This window comes from Paroedura picta, chromosome 11 (genome assembly GCF_049243985.1).
Source record: "Paroedura picta isolate Pp20150507F chromosome 11, Ppicta_v3.0, whole genome shotgun sequence".
Taxonomy (NCBI): Eukaryota; Metazoa; Chordata; class Lepidosauria; order Squamata; family Gekkonidae; genus Paroedura; species Paroedura picta.
This window is the reverse complement of record NC_135379.1, coordinates 17,858,318-17,885,534: the sequence shown is the minus strand read 5'-3', so window position 1 is coordinate 17,885,534 and position 27,217 is coordinate 17,858,318. Positions and strand designations below refer to the sequence as shown.

The window sequence follows — 27,217 nt, the reverse complement described above, 5'->3', positions numbered from 1 at the left end:
AAGGGTAGCTTCAATGTTCATGTCTGTGTGAGATTCCAGAACGAGGAAGGTCATACAAAACTTGCAAAAAATTGCTATTGTGTACAGCAGTATCTCCTGGCCATAAGTCATCATAAACTTCTGATGCTTTATTAGATGCCTGCTATGGCTGATAAATGGCACCTCTGGCTTCACAATGGAATTCTGTAGTCCCAGATAATCCAGTTAGACATTAGGCCTCTTCCATTCTCCCCTGCTTTTGATGTGGCCACAGCTGTGTTTCTGGATGCTATGGCAACCATGCTAGAGAGTCTGTTGATCTGCTGTGTATTTTGTGGCTCTCAAGGCATAAAACTACTTAAAACTTCTCTTCTCCCATTCCCCCAACCCTTTTTTAAAAAAACAAAACAAATACACCATGTAACTTTAGGAGAAATGTCATGGGTAAATGTATTTCAGAAAGATTACCACATGGTTATAATATCGCATTCCAATGCACCTACAAAGAAACTGTACTCCTGCGGTTTAGCCGAAAACTCTGAAACAGCACCAAAATTCTGGCTGTAAGCTTTTGTGCCGTTTTCTGTGCTTTCCTTCTCCGATGTGGGAGAGCGGCTTGAGAAGGACAGATACAGCTCAGCAAATCTAGCCTCCCTGGAGCTGATCCCTGCACTACGAGGCAAGGTAAAGGTAAAGGTAAAGGTATCCCCTGTGCAAGCACCGAGTCATGTCTGACCCTTGGGGTGACGCCCTCTAGCGTTTTCATGGCAGACTCAATATGGGGTGGTTTGTCAGTGCCTTCCCCAGTCATGACCGTTTACCCCCCAGCAAGCTGGGTACTCATTTTACCGACCTCCGAAGGATGGAAGGCTGAGTCAACCTTGAGCCGGCTGCTGGGATTGAACTCCCAGCCTTATGGGCAAAGCTTTCAGACAGCTGCCTTACCACTCTGCGCCACAAGAGGCTCTTGCACTACGAGGCAAAGGCCTTACTGAATTAGCGAGAATTGATAGAGGCCAATGAAAACGGGGGAGGTTGTTCCTCTCGCTGCTGTGAATTGTATTGCTGTTGTGAGAGCAATTAAGGAAGGGAATTAGGAGCGCCAACCAACAAAAGCGGCCGGTTTTCATTATACAGCAGGCTTCCCTTTGTTCTCAGAAACTAATTACACTTCATTCCAAAGAAAATTGAAGGCAGGCAAAAGATGAAATGTTATTATCGTAACCAGTCTCCTGTAGCGAAAGCTGAACACATAGATCAACAGGTGCTGAAGAAAATTCACAGGAACTTCTAACAGGTTTTTTTCAAATGAATTACATGATTCCTAGACTGTGGTTCCTTGGGCACATGCAGTGGCCACCCGGGGGTGTGGTTCTTGTTCTTTGAATAGTTGACACCCAGCCATATCAAAGGAAAACTACATGTAAAACATCTCCAAAGACCAAATCAGATGAGACACTGGAAGATCTACAATCAGATCTCTAATATGGATTGCCTTGAAAATTAGCTGCTGTATGCCTTGATTTGGATAAAGAACACGGGGTGGGGGAGGTTTAATTCCTCTTCTATGCCGTATTGTAGACCTCACATGAACTCCCCATGGTGCCTAGTTCCTTTCATTGCTGGATGACCATGGGCCAGTTCCCCATCAGAGAGAAAGGCAGCATGTAAATAAAAAAAATAAATTGGGAAGAGCAAATAGGTGGCCTTATGAGGCCTTGCTGGTTCCCCTACTGAAACACATTTCAGTTACGGGATAGGGTCACTGGAGGTTGGCAAAATGATGTTGTGGCAAACGTTCAGAGTCCTCTTTGCCAACATCGAGATCTGAACCAGGGCTTTGCGTACACACGCAAGTGCCATCAAAATCACAACCAACTTATTATTGGTTGGAATGGGTTTTAATCACTTCCTCGCTCATAAGGGGCTTTCATGGCAAGCAAGAAACTGAATTTCTTGGCCATTGCCTTCCTTGGCAGTCTCTCCTCTGACCTGCTTAGCTGAGATCAGATGAGACTGGCCTATACCATGCCACCTTCCCTCCTGAGCCACCTGTGACTGCAGTTTATAAAGGGAGAACAGGTTGGAGCAGACTTGCCAACTCAGGATTGGGAAATCCCTGGAGGTTTGGGGAGGGGAGGGAGCTCAGCAGGGGTAGAATCCCACCCAATGTGTCCTCAAACACTGTTGTTTCCTCCAAGGCAACTGATCATTGTAGTCTGGAGACCAGTTGTAATTCCAGAGGTTCTCCAGGCCTTACCCAGAAGTTGACTACAGCACTTCTAGAACTGCTTCTGATTGGCCTTCCATTTCATATTTATGATTTTTTAAATATTTCAGCTGTGGTTTAAATGGCTTTAATGATGTGGTTGAAATGGGTTTTAAGATGTGATTTTATTATGTATATCTTAATATCTTAGCTTCGTTAGTGGCTCTTATAACAGCAAATGGCCATGTATAAAAACATTAGAACAAGTGACCTGTCCATTGTGTTCTGAGTCCCTTTTGACTGGCCCCTGACTTGCACAATTAAGGTTGCCAGCTCTGGGCTGGGAAATACCTGGAGATATTGGGGTTGGAGCAAGGAGTAGGATTTGGAGCGAGGAGGGACCTCAGAGGAGTATAATGCTATGCAGTCTTCCCTCCAAGGCTGCCATTTTCTCCAAGGAAACTGATCTCTATTGTCTGGAGATGAGCTATAATTCAAGGGGATCCTCAGGTCCCACGTGGGGACTGGCATTCCTATGCTCCATGTATTTCTGGGTTCCATATTATGGTAGCCTGTATCAGGTCTTATGGGGACTCCTGAAAATTTGCATGGAAAGTAAAATACTGACATATGCTGCAAGTGTGGTCAGACTGTTCACTTGGGTGGGAAACAACCTGCTCTTGGTCTTGGTCTCCTGCCATTGGTCAGTAGCCTGGGGAGGGGGGAGGGGTGACCTAAATGGCATTCTGTGGAGCTACAGTGTCACTTTTTAGCTATGTAAGCAGAAGTGACACCATCACATTGTGGGATGCTCTAGGAGTCTGCTGAAACTCTATGGTGTGTGTGTGCTTGTTTTATTTACCTAGGTGCAGCTTCTTTCAAATTGGGCAGGGAAAAGCTGCCCTGGGGGAAATCCTGCTTTTCATGCAACACTGAAAGCTACAGAAACCCTCTATGACCCTGGCAAGGCATCCCTGTCTAATACTGCTTATCCTCAACTTGGTCTGGGTGCCTAATAACCTAAGATGCAAATGCAGCCTAATCATTCATATGAAGATCATAAATGCTCAGTCTTATCATAGCTTCATACCCATCTACCTTTGCCTCTTGCTGATTGCCAATCTATTCTCTGTGCCTTTTGAACCCTAATTACATGAATCAAGATTCTCTAGTGTCTCTGTGCAGAAATCCCATAAGTTCTACAGATAAACACAGACATTCCTTTCAAAATGACAAATTCACCTCGATGAAGTTCCAGGAACAGCCCGGATGGCCTTCCAGTTCCAGGTTTGTGAAGGTGAGTGAGATTTTTTCATGGGCCGGCTGTCGGATAATGTAGATGCACTGCCTGTTGCTGAGGTAAGAATTAGGCCAGTAAGGGGACATGATCACCCCAGAACTGTCTGTGTAATTTCCTCCACAATTGGGATCCGCTGTGTTAACAGAAACAAGAGAGTGATGACTCATGGTATCCAGTGCAGCATATCCACCTGGTTCTTGTCCATAAACAGATGTAATTGTACACTTGATGTGCACCAACACAAATATACTTACCAGAAGATGTAGTGTACGTGATATGGAAGCCTCTGTTAGTGACTGCAGCGTTGGAATGAAAGTGAACCCAGGCGTATGGGCCAGTAGTTTGGAGAGGAGGCGGTGACAAAGAGCTGCAGTATTTTCCAAGGAGGGGATCTTGGGGGAGGAGGCCATCTCGGAACTTAACAAAAGCATTAAGAGAGTTGCTTGCAGTACACCATGTATGCAAATAGTAGAGACCAACCATCTACCTAGTCCAGCATCCTGTTCCCCACAGTGGTTAGCCAATGCTCCCAGAAGGCTTATGGACAGAGCAAAGCTTCTCCTTCTGGTGATGGTACTCATAGAATTCATAGAGTTAGAAAGGGCCATACAGGCCATCTAGTCCAGTGTTCAGGGGACCCACTGAACATGGAGGTTCTGTTTAGTCAAAAGGGGTAATGGACACCGATGGACTTATTGCCCTCTGATTTGTCTTAATCCCCTGCATCCCAAGTCAGCAACCAACATTATTTCTTGTGGTAGAGAATCTCTCTGATAGCTTTTCTGCAGCACAACATGATAGCACCTCTTCAACAAAACAAGTCCTTAAGGCCAGTTTGTTAGCTATGTGAAATCACTCCTGTTAAATTACGAAATAGTGTGAGCATACAAATTCTATCCTTTCAAACTTGTGCTTTGCAGTTCTCTGTATCTACAGAAACAGTTTAACTATTTGCCAAGTGCATAACGGAGTACAGAAAAGGAGAAGCAAACATAGGAAGATTTCCTGGGAGGAGAAATGCCTAGATTATTTTGTGTTTGGTTCTCAGAGTACAGCTATTGGTCTTTATAAAATCTGTGCATCCCTTGGCCCTTCAGACTCCACTGACAGGTCCAGAACTGCACATGTTTGCCACTGGTACACACTGCCAGAGGTCATTCAACTCTCTTTGGCGTCTTCAGAGAGCTGAAGGGATATTGTAAGACCTTTCTTTGCCTTTCCTGTATTTTGTAATCATGTAATCTTTAATAAACACCTTATTTGAAGGAGCACCTCCTTCCATGTGTCTCTGTATACCAACTACGGAGAGCAGCATGTTTCTGTAAACCTTTAATTGGACATTGTAATCACAGAGTTTTACCTCCAAGTAGTCTTGGCTGCAATTATCATGGTGTTCAAGCATCAGTGTTCCAAAGGCAAAAGTGATAAGAAGGCCAGGACTGGTTGAGATGATCCAATAACAATCTCTATTGAGAGGATATTTCCCTGGGTAACCAGGCGAGTTAATGGAGCCATAAGTACTTGTGAGTTGACCACCACACTCTAAAAAGAGAAAGAGACAGAAAATTTACTTATATTTTTACCAATTTACTTAATTTACTTATATTTTTACCAATTCCTAACCACTACACCAAGCTGGCTCTCTACCCAGAAGAAGGCCACTGACTCAGTATTGTGTGCTAAGGAAAGGGTAAGGGAAGGGCAGACATCAGAAGAAGAGGGTGATAGTTGCTATCATTCAACTGGCAAAGTCAGCAGAAATCTGTGATCAGGCCATGGATGGAAAATCTGCTGTGATCTTTTAAAAAAATATTCAATCCCTTTTCAGTGTAAATGTTATTCCATTGCTGTCCCTGCAATATAGTTGTGTGACTAAGGTTGGTGCCCTGGGTCTACCAATCTATTATCCTGCCTTGCCTGAAAAGATGTAAAAAAAAAATACCTAGCCTCTTAATTTTTAAATCATAAACCTCCTTATGATTCATAAACTGAAATGCCCAGAACAAATGCTGACCATATCAAATGGAAATGTGTACGATGAGAAGAATGCCTGAGAGAGTGCTGTTTGGGTTTGTGCTTGTGATTATTAAACTTGTTCAGCTATAAAATAATATTATTAGAAACAGTAGTTGTCTAAAAACAAACACATTCTCAAGATGTGATTAATGCTGCTTTCAGCGCTGCTGAATTCATGGGTCTAAGCTGGCGCACTTCAGCTCTTGATCCTGTCAAAAATGTCTGAAATTATGCAACTTAGTCATACCCGGTTGCCGAGATTCCCAATGAATTGTAAACCCTCCTGAGTTAACCGAGTGATCAGAGCGAAACCAGATATACAAAGCATTATGACTGCTGAAAAGTTCGTCTGGGTGAGATGACCCACAGTATTTTCCCAGCATTTGTGCTGATGACGCCTCTCCGTCGTGGATCTGGAGATAGTCAGACTTACAGCTACTGCTCTGCTGCAGTTGGAAGAATGGGAAAGTGATACGCAGGATCTAATAGGAAAGAGCAGAAAGCCAATGAGTCTCTTGTTTTTCAATCTCTGCCTCCCAGCTAAACAATGATTAGAGATTGTTTATACAGGTACTCTGTGCCGATAAGCTAACACCTGTCTACACAATCCTACATTTGCCAGAAAATGGAGACGCTGTTATTTCCTACGAAAGTCCATCGTAGGCGGAAAGATTAACTAATACTGGAGGTTAAGTGAAAAGAAAATAGAAAAAGCCTTAAATATGCATAATAAAATTCAAGTTGAGGGGCATCTTTAAGATTAACAAAGGTTTATTCAAGGTATAAGCTTCCAGGTGCATGCATAACATGAAGAAGTCTGCATGTGCCCCCAAACCAATTTCATACTCTGAGCCTATTTATTAATTACTAGGGGCCAAGCATTCAGGAATACAACAGGCGCTAGATTAGGAGGGTGGAGTGGAAGAACTCTGTGGATGGCCTCTCCCTCTCCTCAGACCTGGGTCTAGTCTGCACACATAGGATAATGCGCTTTCAATGTGCTTTGGCAGCTCGATTTTCCTGTGCAGAACAGGAAAATCGACTTCTAAAGTGCATTGAAAGTGCATTATTTATTGTGTGCAGACTAGGCCTTGGAAAGGCTGCAGGCAGCTATTATGGGACTCACCCACTGTGGGATCTGCAGCCTCCAAGCCTCAGCGGGAAGTGGAAGGAGGAGGGGATGGTCAGAGGTAGGGGACAGAAGGCGACTGGCTGGCTGCTGGACAGACAGGCAAGCCAGTTGGAGGACGCACTCAGGGGTGGGACAGCCACCCTGAGTGGGTGTTAAGCACTGAGTGGCACTTAAGCCATGAGAAACGCTCCTCCTCCAAGGCCTTACCAGAAATATATAGTGGAACTGATGAGTACAGCCACTCTATTCCATAAGAAGACCTCATGTATTCACAATTAACTTGTGGTTTTCTTATGGAATCCTTTGGTTTATTTGCTTTCATTTCCCTCCTTACCTTGTCAAAAGTGGTCCGAATGACCCAAGCACAACTGACTCGGTGATCGTATGTCTCATTGCCTGGATTATTTGGGTAGCTGAACGAGCCTGACGGGTTGGAAAGAAAACCTCCACAAACTGCAGGCATGGGAAAGAAAGAAATGGACTCATTACAGCAGCTCCCCAAAGGAGGTGAAGAGAAGGAAACGAATACAATTTCATTAAAGTGAAATTTAATAGCTGAGGGGGACAGAGGTTTATGTGAAAGGATTTTAGAGATCTTATAACTTTATTCTGCTGAAAAGTTATGAAGACGTGATTTGGAGCTGTGGGTCTTAAGTAACATTGCAGCAAATAAGGACCAACAGGAGATATAACAACAAAACATTAAAATGGAGAAAATACAAATGGAGAAAATAAAATGGAGAAAATTCCCTGCTTGCTAGGCCAACCTACCTATTTCCCAACAAATTAACAAGCAGCAGCAAACCAGTAAAAGCCAAAGGCAATTAAATCACCTAATTTTTTAAGTATGCATAATAATCATAACAAGAGTTGGTTCTTATATGCCACTTTTCTCTACCTGAAGGAGTCTCAAAGCGGCTTACATTCGCCTTCCCTTTCCTCTCCCCACAACAGACACCCTGTGAGGTAGGTGAGAGAACCCTGATATTACTGCTCAATCAGAACAGCTTTAGTAGTGTTATGGCAAACCCAAGGTCACCCAGCTGGCAGCATGATGTATAGGAGCACAGAATTGAACCCAGCTTGCTGTCAAGCGCAAAACTCACAAACAAACTTCTATAGAAAGAAAGCTTTAATTGGAAGTAGATCTGAACACTCTAAAATTCGAAGTCAAGACTGTTCGATATCAGGAGAGCAGGCAGTTATCAATACAATTCTCCCGCTGAAACCCAAGCGTTCTCAAGGGGAGGGGGTCACCCTCTCACCCAGGTGCCATCTCAGGCTTCCTGCCAAGGTGTCGAAGTTAGCACGGCCTTGGTCAGGCCGGCACCCCAGGCTAGCAGATAAGATGTTTACAGGAACACAGGCAACAATGTTTCACAGCAGGGAACCTATGCAGTGTGAAAATGCAGAGATCAAAGGGAGGGAATCAAAGGAAAACTACAGGCATAAGCATCCTGGTTACAAGGGAAAGTTAGCAAAGGCACAATACACCAAGATGGAGTCTGTTAGGTTCACTGAACTCAAACATGGCAGAGAGCAGGGACTGATCCTGACACTTGCCAGATTAGAAGTCTGCACTCCTAACCTAATCACTACATCAAGATGGCTCACAAACATAGGCTAAAAGCAGTTCATTCTGTGACTAGGTAGCTTCAGTACCACTCTCAGACCTGCTACATTGGTGGCGCTGTTGTTCAGCAGAGCTCTTTCTTCATAGATAAGCCATGGGGCACCTACAGCAAGAGTTTCAAGATCAAAATAACTGGTGGCACCTGATGTGCTGTTCCTTTACCTTGCTGGGGTCTCTGACATTCAGGTCCAGTCCACGTGTTCGTACATTCACAAGAGTAGCCATTCACCCCATCGATGCAAGTTCCCCCATGTTGACAAGGATTGCTGGAACACTCATCAGTGTTTTCTGTACAGTTGGTACCAGTCCAGCCAGGATGACATAGACAGTGGTAGCCAGAGAGGGTATCCTGTAGACACACACACCATAAAACCCCAGAAGCTCAACAAAAAAACAAATCAACCATTAACGCCATCTAGTCCAGGGGTAGTCAAACTGCGGCTCTCCAGATGTCCATGGACTACAATTCCCATGAGCCCCTGCCAGCAAATGCTGGCAGGGGCTCATGGGAATTGTAGTCCATGGACATCTGGAGGGCCGCAGTTTGACTACCCCTGATTCTAGTCTGTGATAACCCTCCAGTATTCTAGCCTGACGAGAAGGTCTTGTATGCATATCACTATGGGCTAAATGTCACCAGATTTGACTTATGGAGCCCGACAGTAAACTAACCAGACATATGGATTACATAACGGTTTGACAAAAATCAAATTTGTGCTGAAGTCAGCAATAAGTTCTTCCGATCTTAATGGCATAAATCAATGCATCCTTTGACCCTATCACAATTCTGTAGTTGCCTTTTAAACACAGCATCCAATACTTACAAGGCATTCTCCATTTTGACAAGGGTTTCGATTTTGGCAGATATGGCTGACTGCAACGCATCCAGTTGAGCCGTAGCCAGTGCCGGTGTATCCAGCTGGGCAGACACAGTTAGGAATAGGGCCTGCAGAAGAGGATCCACAATACACATAGCCTGGGTGAAGCATTTCATTATGCACGCCATCCTAAACAGCTGCCTTAACAGCCACAAGGCAGATCCGGAAGGGTTTAAAGCCATGCTCTGTAAATCACTCATAATGCGACACTCTTCAGTCAATGACATTTAGTGAGTCAAAGTGCCCCAAATGGCATAGTCGTGCGCTTAATTTCTGCTTTTAGTGAAGGACAGACTCTTAAGGTAGGCAATACGGTAGGGGAATTCGTCCAGAAAAATCGTTCCCCCTTAGCCAAATGGGCCTGAGATTTACCCACTTCAATTTCACAAGTATATTGTGATCGCATGTATAGTGCAATCAAGTTAAGGAAAAGGAAGACCTCAGCCTGGGACTTCTGAAGAACTCTTTTGTGAAGGGCTTGTAATTCCTGGACTGCCTAAGGGCTCCCTAAGAACCACACTCTAACAAAGCAGGCTTATAATGGTTTCAGCATTACCTGAGCTGCTGGCACATTCAGCCAGTGGATGACAACCTCCATTGTTTACTGAGCAAATGTCAAGCTGGGTGCACACTTTCCCATCGCCTTGGTAGCCTAGTTAAAGCAAAAGTTACGAGGGTCATCTGACAGTAAAGCAAGCACGAAGAGCTCTGTTTTTGTGGTGAGGCAGCACTCCAGAGAAAAGTGACGGGACCTTTCTCCCTTTGCCAGAAGCGAATTCCTTTGTTGTCCTATCATCTGAGGAAGCCTCTCGTTAATCTCGCCATCATCAGAAAAAGCCATTTATATTAACTGGGTATATAAAAATCAGTGTGAACTTGGCTGATCAGGACCAAGTCTTATGACTGTGCTGATGGCTGCCCTTTGTTCTTCCAGTGCTTCCCTGGACGCCTGCCACATGATTGCAAGATTCACTCCAAGATGCCAAACACAACAACAAAACGTTTGTTGTGAGGCTGCTACAGAAGTTGCTGCAAGCACCAGTATGCTGCCACGCTTGAAGATCAAGGCTGGTCAAACCAGAGAAGTAAAATATTAAGTGATATTTTCCTTCAATATGGACTGATTGTAGGATTGCCAACTCTGGGTTAGGAAATTTCTGGCAATTTAGGGAGAACATGGTCTAATGCCTCCACCCTCCAAAGCAGCTGTAGTCCACCCTCCAATGTGACCTCTGTGGTCTGGAGATCATATGTAATTCCAGGAAATCTCCATCCCCTTCCAGGATGTTGACAACCCTAGACTGGTGCCCACAGTTAAAAAAAGGGCAGATGATACATGTACCACTTTTTTTTGTACAAACAGGTCCTTTTTTTTGTACTGGTAGCCCAGCCCCCAAGTTCTGCTTTCGCTGCCATCAACATACGATATAATGTCTTTTGCTGGCAGAGTTAAAGAGCTTTTACCCTTACCACAAGCAATTATTATAATACATTTAATAAGATAAAAGCTTTGTTTGAAAAAGCCTCTCGAGAATTCCACACCATGAAGCTCTCGGCAGTCCCTATCTTCTCCCAAGCCCCAGCAACGCAATAACAAGGGCTCAGACTGTGTCCGTCTCCAAGGCAAGTCACAGGGCAACTGCAGGACTAGTATTGGCCCTAGAATTGCTAGCTGTGGCTCAGGAAATGATGCTTGGGAAGGGGAAGGAGCTCAGTGGGAAATTGCTGTCAATCAACCCACCCTCATAAGTTGCCATTCCTGTAACGCAGCAATCAGTTGAAAATCAGTGGGCAACCCTCATTGACTTTGGTTTATTCAGATTACTTTCTGAGAGTTCTAAGGCAGCCCAATAGAAGCAAAGAGTTTCAAATAAGGCAAAGAGGAGCATTCTCAGTTGTTGGAAAATTAAACTGGCGTCCAACAAAAATCTAGGGGCCAGAAAGGCCTGTTAGAGGGAAAATCATTCTATGTAGGCCATTACTAGGTAGCTTAACCACCTGCAGTGGGAGGTCAAGGAGCTCAAGGATGCGTCATGACACAAGCCTAGCGGACGAGATCCTGACTGTAGCAGTGGCAGATAAAGTAATACACATTCCAGATAGTACCAGTGAAGCTATCAGATTAGAAGAGTCCTTCAAAGCAGTTGAGACAAATCCTTGCCCTTTTTCTGCAGCTAGGCTCCATATCATCCAGATTAAATAAACTGCTAATCATAGGGGTGAAGAGTTAGCTCTCTGCTTACCTGGTGGACAATGGCTGCAGTAGAAGGACCCCATTGTATTGATACACTGTACTAATGGAGTGGTCGAACAGCCTCCATTATCAGTCACGCATTCATTAATATCTTGGCAGGTGTAGCCATTCCCTTGCCAGCCTGTGGAAAGATGGGTGATAAAAATAAAGAGAGAACAAGAGGGCAATGTTACTAAACTGAACATGATGTTTGCCACTCTCCCATTTTCAAATATTAACTCATGTAATTCACTGTCCCAGAACATGGGCATGATCACTGGCATACCTGGCTTTAAAAAGAGATCAGGAAAATGTATTGATGATGATTGCTGGCTATTAACCAAGTTAAGCCTCCAGGTTCAGAGGAGACTGCCAGTTGATGAGAGACAAATGCTAAGGGACCATGGGAGGGCATTCTATTGCTTCACAAACCAAACTGTTTCATTTGACACATAAAAATTCGTGACTGTGGCCCATGGACCCAAATGAGCCACATTCTCCCAGTTCATGCCCATCCCAACTGAAAAGGTTTGATGTAAAATGCACGGCAAATTAGAGGTGGACAAGGACGCCTAAGATCACAGTGTGGATATTTCTAGTGTCTTACTCACCAGCTGGACAAGGACCACACGAGAAAGATCCTGGGTTGTTGTAGCATTGCACAGGAGGATTCAGTGAGCATGGAGGTTTAGGGAGGCTACATTCGTCAATGTCGACACTGCAGGCAGGAGTCTCAGGTGGAGACTTCCAGCCAGCATCACAAATACAGCTGTACTTTGGCTGTAAGGTGAAAAATGTCAGGAATTAGGGTGATCATGAGAATGACAATGAATGAAACCCAAAAAAGGTGTTTCCTAGTAAACCCTTTTGAATGACTGCTAATTTCAAGTTGGCCTTGAACACACAGCATTTGTATATACATGGCCCCTTTTTCAATTATAATTTCCACAATTTCACCATGATTTTCCTCCACTCACCATGAAAATGTAATGTACTCTAACAGAAGGACATATCGTTAGAATCCTGCATAAAGGAAACTTATAACTGACTCACAATAAGAGAGAGAGAGAAATAATCACAAAAATCAACCTAATCAAAAGCAACCTGTATGTACGGTGTTTTCTCTTGGTTTTTATCTGGGGAAGATTAATGAGCAAAAATAACTCATTCCAATATATATTCAGAGTAATATATGTTCTGCACCAGAATCATTAAAAATTTGGGTGCAGGACACCCAAAGTTGCCTTTTCAAAATATAGTACCTCTAGCACAATCAGGACATTTGTATGTGCAATTATTTACATAAACATTATGCTCCTTCCAAATATTGTCTTGTCAAAAGTTTGGTACTTTTCTTTGAAAGGTTAGGAGTAGTAGACAGCAGGAATGCAAAGGAAACTGAAGCTAGGATACAGGAGATGTACAACGGAAGATATGGAAGAGGTAAGGATTAGGGGGCCTGGCCGGAAGGCTACAGACATTACTAAAGGCTATAGCTAGTTGCCTGAATCTTTTTATATAACACTCCTTAATCTTTGCTTTCAGGCAGAGTCTGAATGCAAGGTGCTTGTACTGTGCATTTTATTGTCAAGAGAAAATCACTCTAGCTAGCATTCACCATTGCTGTCCCAGGTCAGAAAACCAGTGAGACTGTGGCTACTGTACACTTTGAGCAGCTCTTCCTCCTTACTTGATTATATTGCTGCCTGATTCCATCAACGCACCGACCATGCTCACAGAGAGCTGTAGATTCCTGTTGGCAGTCATCAAATTTTGATGCACAGTGGGGTCCGTATGTTTCCGGCGTGCAGGTACAGCTTTGAAAGGAAGAATCAAGTAACAACGTGACTCGTCTGTGCATTTGTCCTAAGTTAGGGCTGCCACATTTTGAAAAGCAAAGAAGAGGACATATTCCCCAACCCAACTGACCACTTCAAACAAATGATCACTATGACACATCTCATTTTAAATACCCCTGCGATTTAAGCTGTGATCATTGCTACTAACTAGGAATATTCATATTTAGTCTGACTGTTTTTGGACAGTGGCACACTATATCATGGTTGGTGGTCCTGATGGGGTTTAACCATAGGATGGACCCCCAAATTGCACATGCCAGTGTTGTTAGCAGGCTTTGTGTTGGGTGTGGAACAAGGAGCCTAGTCCCGCCCTCTATCTCAGAAGGATTCCTTGCTCAAAACATGGCTAGAGGAAGAGGAGGGACTCTGTATAATCCATCTCCAATGAGCCACATGGTTTACTGCTTACCCTCTCACCAGTTCAAGTAAGGTGGCCTGGAGTGAGATGCACAAGGGAGATGTACAAGGAAATGGGGGGGGGGGACGGGACCTTCAGCAATGATCAAGCAATAACATTGGATCCCACCCTGGTTCTCAAGCTGGCAACACAATAAAAAAAGGCAAACTACTGCGAACAACACACAAATTGCAACTTTCAATCAAGTCAGCACAACAGCAGCCCCAAATTAAAACGGAAACAGTTAGCATACCGTTTCTGTACCATAACAGACAATTTCAGGAGTAGTCAGGATGATGCATTATTAGCTTTTCTTTGTGCCTCTCATTCCATCAGGTGGTTGATTTGAGAAATCAAACACAAGGTAACTTGGGTTATTGTTCACTGCCTCTAGAGAAGTGGTACTGATTAACTCAGATTTCAGGGCTTTAATGCTTGACTACACACTGGCCGTGATCAAAGAGTGACTTGCATTTTAACAGATGGTTGTTTTCAGACAATGGGGTTTGTTTCCTGGCAAATGGCTTTTAAGGTGTTCGGTTCTGTAAACATGTAAATGTTTTCCGCTTGCCTTCCTCCCACTCTTCAGTCTCGGTCAGAATGATCAAAGCAAAACGGCCCGTTCAAAGACAAGGACTGCGGACTGGCACTTCAAGCAAGGGACTGCAACTAGCTGAGTGGATTTCGGAACTCCGAATCCTGCTGCGACTGAACTCTCTGAAGAGGAATAAACTGCTATTGTATTCTATCTGCTGTAGTGTCATTTTAATGTATTGCTGCTTTCAAGAGGCCAGGGCCAAGCCTGTCCAAAGCAGTAGATTCTACAGGATTCATTTGATAGCATTCCCAGCTGGGCAGTGAATGAATGAATGACTGGATGATAAAATCAGAGTCCGGTGGCATCTTTAAGACCAACAAAGATATATTCAAGGCGTGAGCTTTCGAGTGCAAGCACCCTTCGTCAGACTATGAGCTACCATCATGACAATGGGAATATAAAGCAAAAATTGATTCTGGATGAGTGGCAACAGTTTCTCATTCCTCATTCTTATGCTTAGCAATTGAGTCGAAGCATTGTTGCTCTCCATTAATTTGTTGAGAAGCTTGTAGGTGATGACAAAGCTCTGCAAAACCAGAAGCATGGCAAGCAAATTTTTGGAGAGGAAATGTGGTTTTTTTTTTGTTATTATTACTCCAAAGCCAAAACCAAAACACTTTACAGAGGAGTCTGGCATGTGATCTCATCTCACAGGAAGAGCTTTGTCAGGAAATTATGTTTTGCCCGGCTTGCCACTTCAGAATGAAACAACCAAGTCTTTCAAACATGATCACTCCCTCTAAGCAAGGAGGGCTGATGGAGAGCCAGGCACATGGACAACAACTCTTTGGCCTCAAGAAAAGGGGAGGGGGAAGTGTGAGCCAGAGTTGATATATTTTTACAAGCCTTCACATAAAGTCCTCACCTGACCCACTGCATCATGTTGGAAGGATGAAGGGCACACACCTACTCTAATCCCGCATAGCCCAATGAGTGTATTAATTGAGTCAAGGAAGACAACAAGGGGTACCGCTTTTGCATGGTGACAATCCCATGATGTCAATTCCAACATGACCCAGGAGTGTTATTATGCCTCTCTAGCATTCACCCCAAACTCTATAGCTCAATGGTACGTGATGTCATCAGTACAATGCTGATCTTTCCCACATTTTTCATGACATTTCCCCTACCCCATGCTACCCAGATGAATGACAAAGGGAAGTGGTGGAAGAGGGCAGGACCTTTCCTTCCAAAGTGGGAGGGCTGTTTGCTCTAGTCACCATGTGGAGGGGATACATAGAGAAGATCTGGATTCCAGCATCCTTGGCACATTTTCTAGCACCAGAACAATGGAAGCTTTGCTCTTTTCCTACATATCAGGACACAGGCTGACTTGTCACATACAAAAGTGGGCATTTTCTTTATTCTTGAATTCTAGGGCTGCATAAAATTGAAACAGCAAATCTATGTGTTTTCACATGTCCACCCATTCATGCATAAAGCCGAGGATGAAGTCGGGATATCAAAAGATACAACCAAGGGGTGATTAACGTTAAACTGTTTTACTGTATCGTGCACCACTGCTTTATGTGTTTCCTTCCCTCATACTGAGGCAGACTATTAGTACTGTCATCTCTGACTGGCAGCGGTTCACCAGGCCCCGGGGGAAAGGTTTTTTCACAGAAATTACTAGATGATTCTTTTAACTGGAAACACAGGGGGACTGAACTTGGAACCTTCTTCATGCAAAGCCATAGCCCCCGTGAACCTCGAATGTACTGCTCATATCATTCAGTGATAGGACAATGGCCCTTCATATACAGGCGTTGTAGGATTTACCTGTAACTGCCTGGGGTGTTTTCACATGTAGCTCCATTCTGGCAGCCCAGCGGTGTCTCCGAATAAATCTGGCATTCATTTACATCAACAGAACAGAAGGGCCCCTGAGAAGAGACAGAAACACAGCTTACTTCCCAAGAAAAACAGGCGCACAATGGAGCTCGCAGAGCCCATGTAGGACTCTAAAATTTCAAAAGATGTCCCGCATCTGGCTCCCTCACCGTGGTGTTTCCCTTCATAAATGCTAAAACAGATCCCAGCTGTTCCTCTCAAGCAGCGTATCTCCATCTGTGGAAGTATAAACTGATTCCGCATAATTTAAAGCAAAGAGGAACAGCAATTGTAGTGGAAGCACAGCTCTCCTCTGGGAGTCAGATCACGGCCCATTAGCCCTCAAGCGATTGATACCAGATATGCAAAGGAGAACACCGTTCTGCAGCAGTGCAGCAAGCAGGCGATATTATACAGGGGCCCTTTTGTGGCCTGCCTTAACTGTTCCACTTAACTTCTATGGAAAAGTCAAACACACAAGGTTCACATCAGCGGCCATGCTTACTGTTCCTTTCGTTTTGGGCCCCTCTCTGTATGGACTGCAACACAGCGTTGTAGTTACAGACGCCATGATAATCAATAAAACATACAATTTCTTACTGTTCTGTGTCCATCAATGGATGGTTACAGAGCAACAGAAATTATACGAAATAAAGAATTCCAATGGGTGTGCTTTTACATCAAATATCAGGTTTACCTTTTTTATTTTTGAATTTGTGAACTACCCTCCCCGCCAGAGCGGACTCAGAACCACAGAGCAAAAGTGGAATTTCTCTGGACCAAGTGCAAATTTGTAAGGATGCCTTCTCAGCCCCATCCCAAACATGCCATCTAGCAAACTTTTACCAAAATAAAAAATAAAAAAAATTACCCTGTTGCACTTCTGAGATACTATGGACAGGCGTTTCATTGCAAATAGTACTATAAGCAGCTACATGTTTTATTCTGAAGGGATACATCCCATGAAAAGCAAAGGCACTGAAGGTTGTATGAATACATTATTTCCCTTTTGAATACTCACCAATATTCTTCCAGTCCTGATCATATACTAGTGCGTGTGGAGGACACATAATAAAGTGTTTCCTGCAATGTGCAAAATGACATTGCAAGTAGGAAAATCACCTGTCAGTAGGTTTGCCCATGAATAAAAGCTCTCTGTGCATAAAAGTCTGGTGCATGAGGATAAACACTGGTCATACATCACTTGCCATTGCCCGTATACATACTGGGGTATTGAAAGATACCTCGCAGTTTCTTTACCTGCCAGTTGTTGGGGCAGAGGCAAAAGAAAGAATCCAGCAAATTGATGCAGGTTCCAGAATTCTGACAAGGGTTGCTGCTACAGGCTTTTCTCAAGAAGCTCTGAAAGAAGGCGAACATGCATGCATTAGGTGGTCATTTATTTCGCTCGAGTGGTCTTTAAAAAAAAACAAGCACAGAAAGGTGTAAAGGATCCATCTGGGTACTTAATTACCTGAACTCAAAGTGTCAAGATAAGGGTACGCAGCAAAACTCTACTGAAGGAAACCACATTTCTCAAAAAGCAGGAATATTTCTACATTATTTCTCTAATCCAGCCTATATTTCAGGATTCGAGGAACCCCAAAAGTTATGTCAGCTGGCCACACCTGCCTGCCACGCCCCTGGAAGTGACATGTCATCAGCAGTGATGCCACCCATACTCTTCCACTGGATAGGAATAGCATTAGGAAAGGCCAATAGGGTAAAATGAAAGCGGATGCCTAAGATCTGCTCTGTGTAAGGCCTGGAGAGCAACAGGGGAAGGGGGCTCCAGTGATATCAGCAGCCACCCGAACTTTGAGGAAAGGTTATGGAACCCCTGAGGAGCCCTCGGTGAAAATTCTTGCTTAATCTCTCTCTCTTTTAAGAAAAATACCTTTTCGAAGCTACAACCATGGCTTATGCAGCTCAGAATGGGCTACATCATAAACCCACAATCATTTTGTGATTTATTTATTTAAAACAATTTTATCCTGTCTTTCCACCCATTCAGGTTTGCAAGGAGACGAACGTAAAAAAATGTTAAAACATTGAAACAATTAGAAATACCGTTGCGATTATAAAATTCAATTAAAAACAAATACATAGCGTTAGAAAGAGGGCCAGTACCATTACTGGGATATGCTGGACAAGACAAAAAGGTTTCTTTGGCAAAAGGCACCCATAGAGGGACACAGATTAATCTCCCTGGAGAGGGTGTTCCGAAGTTTTGGTGCCACAATCAAAAATATCTTTTTCGCAAGTCACCACCCATCTGTCCTCAGGTGGCAGAGGCAACCAAAGAAGATCAAGAATGACTGGAGTGAGCAGGTATATCTCTGTATGGGAGAAAGTGGTCCTTAAGATATGCTGGCCACAGAAACTGAGCTCAGAACCAAACTGAAAACCAATGCAGGTGGCCGAAGCATTCTACACAAACATTAGCTTCCAGACAGTCTTCAAGGACAACCCCAGTTAGATCATTTTGCAACAACCTGATCAAGGCCTAGTCTGCACACAATAGATAATGCACTTTCAATGCACTTTAGAAGTAGATTTTCCTGTTCTGCACTCGAAAATCCAGCTGCCAAAGCACATTGAAAGTGCATTATCCTTTGTGTGCAGACTAGGCCCTAGATATTACCAGGGAATGTACCATAGTGGCAAGATCCTTTCTTCCCAGGAAGGGCTGAAATCATCCCACCAGCCACTGAAAGGCACCTCAGCCACTGTTGCCACCTGTTTATCCAACAACAGACCCACATCCAGGAGCACCCCTAATCCACGAACCTGTTACTTTAGGGGGAATGCAACCCCATCCAAAACAGAATCATTTCCTCATCCATTTCCCAGGTCAGACCTTCCGCCTCCCAACCCCCACCAGTAGCACCTTCATTTTGTCACGATTAAGTTTCAGTTTGTTAGCCCTTGTCATTACAAAACTGCCTTGAGACACCTGTCCACCATTTCCATGGTCTTTCTGGGACCTGATAGTAGTTCAAGATGGAGCTGAGTATCATCTAAATATTGGTGTAAGCTCAACACAAATCTCCAGACAAGATGCATAATACTCTTTCTTGTGCCACAAAATTATTCACCTGTTCAAGGTTCTGAAGTCTGCCTTCAATATGCACAATCTGCAGCAGAAATGAAAAAGAAAAGATCAATGGTCAAAATTAGTAAAGAGGTTGATGTCACAAAGAGTGAATAGGCACATGCAAGTTTATATGTGCCAAGCTGTGTTGTGTATCTTTTAAGACCTCTGGACTACCTAATAAGCCAATGGCTAACTGTTTGGTGTACGTGTGTTTGATGTTAATAACTGTACCTGATCCTAGGAATGATACTTGCAAGTGTGTAATGCTCCATGTGTAGAACTGTAATTTTGCTAAAACTTTTTTTAAATACTAGAGGAAGGTAACCAAAGCTGATTAACATTTATAAACAGTTTAATATTGTCAGGATCACATGATCACTGCCATGATTTAAGCTTGACCTGAGTGGTTCCATCTTGCATCACTGTGTGCTTGTTTCTCTTGCTTGCTGTGTAGCCTTGAAATGTCTGTATAGTGATTTAGGTATTGTAACAAGAAGACCCGGTTATCACTCTTGGCCAAAAGCCCAGACTGGCACCTGCAGGAGGGGGCTTTTGCTCCCTGGGAAAATGGTCTGCTTTGGGCGGGAAAATGAACCAGTAAAAGTGAATCTATTTTGTGTATTGAGTAGATTCGACTATGGACTTCTGGGTGTTCTGATCTGCTTAGCAATAAAGCTTTCTATTAATCCAGAAGTATCATTGCTAGTCTGTCAGTCCTGACAAATATGTACAGTTCTATTAAAGATTCTATTAAAGTTGGACCATAAGGAAGGCCGAGCGTCAAAGAATTGAGGCTTTTGAACTCTGGCGCTGGAGAAGACTTTTGCGAGTCCCTTGGACTGCAAGGCGAACAAATCGATCAGTCCTAGAGGAGATCAGCCCTGACTGCTCCTTAGAATGCCAGATCCTGAAGATGAAACTCAAATACTTTGGCCACCTCATGAGAAGGAAGGACTCCCTGGAGAAGAGCCTAATGCTGGGAGCAATTGAGGGCAAAAGAAGAAGGGGACGACATAGAATGAGGTGGCTGGATGGAGTCACTGAAGCAGTCAGTGCAAACTTAAATGGACTCCGGGGAATGGTAGGGGACAGGAATGTCTGGAGGATCATTGTCCATGGGGTCACGATGGGTCGGACATGACTTCGCACCTAACAACAAACATTAAAGATTCTGTCATTTAACATAATTTTAGTTTCTTCATTGATCTTGATTATGTAGACATGTTTTTTTCTTCTTTTTTCCTTATCTCTGGATGTTTTGTTTTGGATTGCAAATCCTTCTTTGTCCACTGCAAATCCCCCGCAGTACTGTGTGTGTATTGGGAAGGGGGGTGAACAGCAATTGAGATTGTGAAAGTGATACGGGGGGAAAAGTCACTCCCATGTCATGTTTACTACCTGAATTTGGGCTCTAGAAAGCTGCAAATCAAAGCTGAAAAAAACTAAGATCGAACTCTGTTCTCAAATCTCTTGTTTAGTATCAACCATTATTTATAAAACTATGCAGGTTTCTCAAGCAGCCCAGAACATAAAGCAAAAGTTTCTCAGTCAGAGAATTAGCCCCATTTCTACCCCCAGAAGGAAGGGTGGAAAATAGGTGGAAGGAATTATGACTTACCTTGGAATGAAGAGAGTTGATCTGACTGGAAACATTTTGAGGGATGTTGGTGAATCTCTTTAGTTCAAGGATTTCATCTTTATTCTTTCTGATCTAGATGTTCAAAGGAAAAAATTCTACTTCAGAAAAACAGTAGTACCGAGAATGAGCACGTATTTCACAGTAGCTTAAGCATCTGCTAATAAAAGCCATAAACTCAAAACACTGCTGCGGAGGTCAGGTTACAGAACCTATGGCAAACAAGCAAGTTCTGCTAGAAGGGGCTTTCTGTTCTGCAGTACAATCCACACTATAATTGCATCCAGTCTCCTGTAAGTCTTTCTGCAAGTCTTCCTCTCCTGCCAATGGTCCAGCTTATTCTTATCTGTTTCTTTGACAGTGCAAACAGCCAGTGCACTAACTTGTAAGGACAAACGTTTTGAGGATAAATAATAATAATCTTTCATTATTAAAATACAATCTTGATTAAAATTAAATTGTCAATAAAAACAAACAAACACCTTACCTGACTGAACGTCTCAACAAGGTCTTCTTCATTAATTCTTATCCTGCCCTGCGATCCTGTTCTGAATTCAATATTTTTAGCAGACCCGCTAGAGAAAATTAAATGGCCGCTTTCAGAGGACATGCGAGGCCTGGTGAGTCAAAAGGGGAGGAAAAAAATGACAATCCAATCTCCCTTTCCCTTTGTTTCATTGAATAACACATCTGGGATAATGCATGACACGCAGTTTTCCTAACATGTATGAGCACCAGTTTTTCTGAAATTCACCCACTTATTTTCAGCTTTGGTGCATATATACCAGAACTCTGGATTTTTTAAAAGACAAAAATGGTGATAATTTGTATCAAGAAGACTGTGAGTTGTGTGTTATAGTAAAAATGTGATGGCTGGAAAAGGCTTAAGCATTCATCACAACATAGCCTACCTTTCAGGGTAGAAAGCATGGCTTCCCTCTCTATGTACCCCTTGAGATAGGTTCGTCTAGGAAAGAGGGATTCCAGTAAGGGTCAACCCTTCATGAATGAGTGGGGTTGGAACTTCCCCTTTCCAGTCTGACACTCTAACTATGACTACACACTAGCCCCCAATTCAGACCACACAAAGCCACCGAATGTATTCTTTATCTATGCTCAATGGGGGGTTGGCCTGGGCTCCTGCTTAGAAAGTCTGGCCACAGGTCGACACCACCAGAATGGTACTCACTGTTCCAGAGAGAGGCTCCTTTTCTGTCTGTTTTTCTCAACTGATTCAGATCCATCGCTTAATCCAGAAATAATCAGGAGTGGCACCAAAGCCCAAGGAATGGAATGTGGACACACCATAGCTCGTCCCCAGTCCTCCTGGACTGTGCAGGGAGTTAAAGTGAAATCGTCAACTACCTTCAAGGATTAACCCTGGGTCAGGTGTACTTTGCTCTGTCAGGATTCTTTGAATATTCAGAGATGTGCCTGTTCAGCTTTCTTGCTGAAATGGGATTGAAGGTTGGTCCAGCTGTGATTCACCCAGGGTGTCAGGAAGATGTGATTTGGTGGCTTAACTCAACCGCAAGCTTGCAAGGCTCACTGCAAAGGGTGTCCCAGGGATGGCTTGTGTTTCACTGGGATGCTTCCTGCACTTGGTTGTGTGAAACATCCTTTGGCCAATGAGAACACAAACGTGGAAATGCTGTATTCTTCTACCTAGTTTGGTGTAGTGGTTAGGAATGCGGACTTCTAATCTGGCATGCCGGGTTCGATTCTGCACTCCCCCACATGCAGCCAGCTGGGTGACCTTGGGCTCATCACAGTGCTGATAAAGCTGTTCTGACCCAGCAGTGATATCAGGGCTCTCTCAGCCTCACCCACCTCACAGGGTGGGGAGAGGAAAGGGAAGGCGACTGTAAGCCGCTTTGAGCTTCCTTTGGGTAGAGAAAAGCGGCCTATAAGAACCAACTTCTCCTCCTCCTCCTTCTATTCAGGTACTTATTAGGATTCATGTAGACCAGGGGTAGTCAACCTGTGGTCCTCCAGATGTTCATGGACTACAATTCCCATGAGCCCCTGCCAGCATTCGCTGGCAGGGCTCATGGGAATTGTAGTCCATGAACATCTGGAGGACCACAGGTTGACTACCCCTGATGTAGACAACATGATCTTCCAGAGAAAGGATGATCCCTTAGATGCCACCCCACCCCACACCCGAACTAGATATCAATGCAAACGTGTTCTGTGAATAGAGCCTCCCCACTCCCACTGCTTGTCTTTTAAAAAGATATTGGGAAAAGCCTATCAGGAGTATGTGGGTAGGGGAACCCAATTCATGGCACTGGGAAAATGCAGGGCAGGACAATGCTGTGGGTTGATGCTCTGTTGCTCCTTCAAAAGCCTCTGTATTTGCAGCAGCACTAAGAGACCCGGCATCATGTAGAAATGAGCTGAATGAGTGCAAAACCCATTGCCCTCTATCTGATTTGGCTTTGTGACATTATCACATAGTGAAATCTGGTTGGCTGTATGGAGTCAGTGTGGGGCCAGCATGCTGGCTGCAGTCTTCCTGAGTGGCTGGCATCTAATGCAGCCAGAAGAAAAATAAAAAATGGAGAAGTCCCCATCTGGAAGGGCTACCCACACTGTTGAACAGGCCCCTCGAAAGGCAAACACTGAGGGACTCAGGGAAACGTTTCAGGCCTGTGAAAGTCCCCTTGGTGTCCATATGCTGAACCAGGGGTAGTCAAACTGCGGCCCTCCAGATGTCCATGGACTACAATTCCCAGGAGCCCGTGCCAGCATTCGCACAGCTTGAGAGTTGAGAGAAGCAGCAGCCAAATAGAAAGCAGAAGGGAGGCTGTATGACTCAGCCTGTGCTTAATTAGGCAAAGCAAAGGTCAGAAAATTGGGGGAGCTGAACAGGCCTGGAGGGTGGAGGACTCTGGGCCATGGAACAGGCTTGCCAGCTGACCAGGATACAACTACTAACACCAACTATCTTCAGAAACTTTTCACAGCATGAAGATAAGCAGCCAAAAGAGACAACAAATTGTTGCAATTGTTGTTTGCCGAACTGCCATTCTTTGGCTGTGATTTTTAATTCTGCCCCTCCCCCCGGGCCATCCCAGCCCAACTCCCAAGCTTCATTATAAGGAAGGAGGCACTATAGTTAAACCAATTTTTTCTGTGGTGTAGATATTCCCTAAAGCCTTAACCTTTTATGGATCAAATAAGTAAGAACTGCCCTTGAGCCTGCTGTATTTAGCCCAAGGCTACGTCATTTAATGCTTATGTATCCCTTTTCTCCCCCATTAGCCATCTAATATATCCAACAATTAATTGCTATCAGCTCTACTTTGCCTTTATGCCTCTTCTGTTTCCTTTATTACTGACCCTCAGGTTATTTTTTTCCTCCTCTTGTTGGAGACTTGGCTCTGGAATATCTAGTTCAGCTGAATTTCCTGTGCAAGTTTATTTAAATTTTAAACTATTTGCAAATGCTCTTGCAGAAACAGCCAATCCGAACAAGTAACTCTGCAGTGAAGTGAATACAGATTACATGGAGACTTTGTCATCCTGTTTAATAAATGCCAATGTGGTTAAGAGTGTTAGTCTAGGATCTGGGAGACTAAGATTCAATCCCTCCTTGTCCCGAGATGCTATTAAAGACACAGTTGATAAACATTTGAGTAGGGACCAGGTTTATACCGAGTTTAAATATTGAACTTCCATGGATCTTTTGCTATAATATGGTTATTTTCAGGAACAGAAGCTGAAGTTGACATCTGACTGAATTCTTTGTACAACTAACTAAAGAGAGCAGAGGGGTATTTTCCTGACCAGATTCAAATGGGTAGCCGTGTTGGTCTGAAGTAGCACAATCAAATCAGAGTCCAGTAGCACCTTTAAGACCAACAGAGATTTATTCAAGGCGTGAGCTTTCGAGTGCAAGCACTTGAATAAATCTTTGTTAGTCTTAAAGGTGCTACTGAACTCTGACCAGTTTAAAATCATTCTGCCACAGAACATGTCATTCTTTTTTGATCTTTGCAGCAGGGAAACATTACGGTCCACCAAAGCAGTTTGATAAATACAGCTGACTCAACAGAGGAATCATAATCAACGGATGCCTTTTCTACAGTCCACAATCAATGGGAAGATCTGGCCACCACCATGGCCACTAGCTAGTTCCCAGAGTTATGGCCATCACCTTGGGTGAGTTTGGATGATGAAGTCTCCAGCTTTCTCCAAAACCACACTGAACATAAGTAAAACCCAGTTTTATGTTACCATGTAAATGCATATTTTTGACTGTAGAATTATACTTAACTAGTAGAAGCCAAACCCTGTTGCAACCATGATCCGTTTCTGAATTTCCTATGCCATTTAGAAGAAGAAGAAGAGTTGGTTCTTATATGCCACTTTCCCCTACCCGAAGGAGGCTCAAAGCGGCTTACAGTCACCTTCCCATTCCTCTCCTAATATGACTACAGATTTAGTCATATCCCATTATACTGCATTCTACTTCAGGAATTGTAAGAGTATACAAACTTTTATTTCTGAGGATAAATCTGTACAAACTCATTCAGACACATTTTAGATGATGTAATGAACTCACCTGTATAAATGAGCCGGGACTCACCTAATTCCAAGAATTTGGGTTTCTCTACATTAAGTGAGATGTCATGCTGTAGTCATTGATAGAATGCTGGATCAGAGAAATTCAGATCCAAATATACATCACTTTTACAGTTCACAGATTCCCCTTCTTATGTTGAGCTCCTTGGAGGGCAGGTGGGACAGATATTGTAAATAAATACATAGAGGTTTGCTCTCTGATGGGGAAGGGCTGATCACTGGAACTAGACTAGCAAACTGATGGACCTGGGCAGAGTCTGCACTTACTTTCTTTATTCCATTGTCAATCCTGTTGAATTCAGATCGCTTTGAACTCGGGTCTTCCTCTCCCCCCCCCATTGAAACAGGAAAGTCTTCTGCACGTGGTTAGGGAGGCTCAGAAGGTGGGGGGAGCCAAGCCTCTTTCTTTCTTTTCTTGAAGGGGGTGGGGGGAGAGGAGCCAGGCAGGGAGCCTCTTTCTTTTCTTGGAGGGGAGGGGGAGAGGATCGAAAAAGGCAGAGGAGGGAGGAAAAATCCAGGACCGACAGAAGTTGAGAGAAATTAGGGGCTTCTCCTTTAAGGCAAGTTTGTCACATGACCAGCTGTAGCCTATCAGAGGTTCTCTACCATGGAGCTTTCTTTCCCAATCCGGATATTGAGGATTAACAGCACTCTGAGATATCGCACAATAAAGGTAGAGTCACTCCGGATCAATCCTTCTTGCTGCAGAAGGAAAATTTCAAATCCAAACAGAAATCGCATTCTGTGTAGAGGGCAGTGACTGAATTGATCTGGGGTTGGAATAAAAGCTCCATGCAGTTTACACCCTGGTTACATAATTGATTCTATGATTCTATGACCTTCAGTCCTATCGGTAAGAATGTTACGTTCAAACATTACATCTACTTAAAATGATGAACAAAATATCATCAGCTTTGTACGCTTCCTCATCATCCCACAAAGACACTGTTGCACCATCTTCTGTTTACAGGCATCTTGAACGTTTATTTGCTGTAAGGGAGCAGAAGATAGAGAGCTGCAGCTCCTAACTCATCTCAGGTAAATATTTTACTTCCGATTACTTATCAGCAGGATTCCCACTTGAACTCCATGAAAGACGTTCTCCTTTGGATTTTCCCAGACATATTTCCCTCACCCCCTTTTTAAAAAATGTTGTGATGTTTAAACTGTTTGCAAACGCTCTTGCAGAAATGGCCAATGCAGAGATAGAGACCCCCCCCCCCACAAAAAAGTCATTATGTTGAGCTTGAACCAATGAAATGCTGTAAGAAGAGTTTTTATACCCCACTTTTCTCTACCTAAAGGAGTCTCAAAGTGGCTTACAACCACCTTCCCTTCCTCTCCCCACAACAGACACCCTGTGAGGGAGGTGAGGCTAAGAAAGCCCTGACAGGACTCCTCTGTGTGAACAGCACTATTAGGACTGTGATGAGTCCCCAACTGGCTGCATGTGGAGGAGTGGGGAATCAAACAGTTTTGCAAAGCCTGCAAAAGGGAGCTCTTCCGCCAGGCATTTGGTTGAGGCCGACCGGAACCAGCAACACCCACTGGGCCACCAAACCTCCCTCCCAGGAATCCATGTGCCTGAACCAAACCGTGGACCTGTTTGTTATCCTGTTAAATGGTTACTCTGTTGTTAATATTACCATTGCTGTATTTCTTTTTGACACAAAACCCAAGTTCAACGTATTGTTTTTTGATGTTCCATGTGAACCGCCCTGAGCCTCAGGGGAGGGTGTTATACAAATGTAATAAATAAATAAACAAACAAACCCAGCCTCCCGGATTAGAAGCTGCCACTCCTAACCACTACACCAAGCTTACTTCTGT

The 27,217-nt window shown here is 43.7% G+C and overlaps 1 protein-coding gene across 1 annotated transcript in view; it reads right to left on the bottom strand.

Moving 5' to 3' along the window:
* The window catches only part of CUBN (cubilin), a 137,029-nt gene extending 114,875 nt beyond the window's left edge, over positions 1 to 22,154 (bottom strand). The window contains exons 1-17 of the mRNA XM_077303068.1: positions 21,987 to 22,154; positions 21,285 to 21,414; positions 20,780 to 20,872; positions 19,163 to 19,201; positions 17,325 to 17,426; positions 16,014 to 16,117; positions 13,071 to 13,197; positions 11,992 to 12,160; positions 11,391 to 11,522; positions 9,704 to 9,799; positions 9,094 to 9,215; positions 8,432 to 8,618; positions 6,971 to 7,089; positions 5,752 to 5,986; positions 4,849 to 5,030; positions 3,743 to 3,905; positions 3,431 to 3,621 (exon numbers count right to left, since the gene is read on the bottom strand). Of these exons, the coding sequence (XP_077159183.1) occupies positions 3,431 to 3,621; positions 3,743 to 3,905; positions 4,849 to 5,030; positions 5,752 to 5,986; positions 6,971 to 7,089; positions 8,432 to 8,618; positions 9,094 to 9,215; positions 9,704 to 9,799; positions 11,391 to 11,522; positions 11,992 to 12,160; positions 13,071 to 13,197; positions 16,014 to 16,117; positions 17,325 to 17,426; positions 19,163 to 19,201; positions 20,780 to 20,872; positions 21,285 to 21,414; positions 21,987 to 22,105 (2,310 nt within the window). The 5' untranslated portion in view covers positions 22,106 to 22,154. The remainder of the gene's footprint in view (positions 1 to 3,430; positions 3,622 to 3,742; positions 3,906 to 4,848; positions 5,031 to 5,751; positions 5,987 to 6,970; positions 7,090 to 8,431; positions 8,619 to 9,093; positions 9,216 to 9,703; positions 9,800 to 11,390; positions 11,523 to 11,991; positions 12,161 to 13,070; positions 13,198 to 16,013; positions 16,118 to 17,324; positions 17,427 to 19,162; positions 19,202 to 20,779; positions 20,873 to 21,284; positions 21,415 to 21,986) is intronic.
* Positions 22,155 to 27,217: the final 5,063 nt, after the last annotated feature.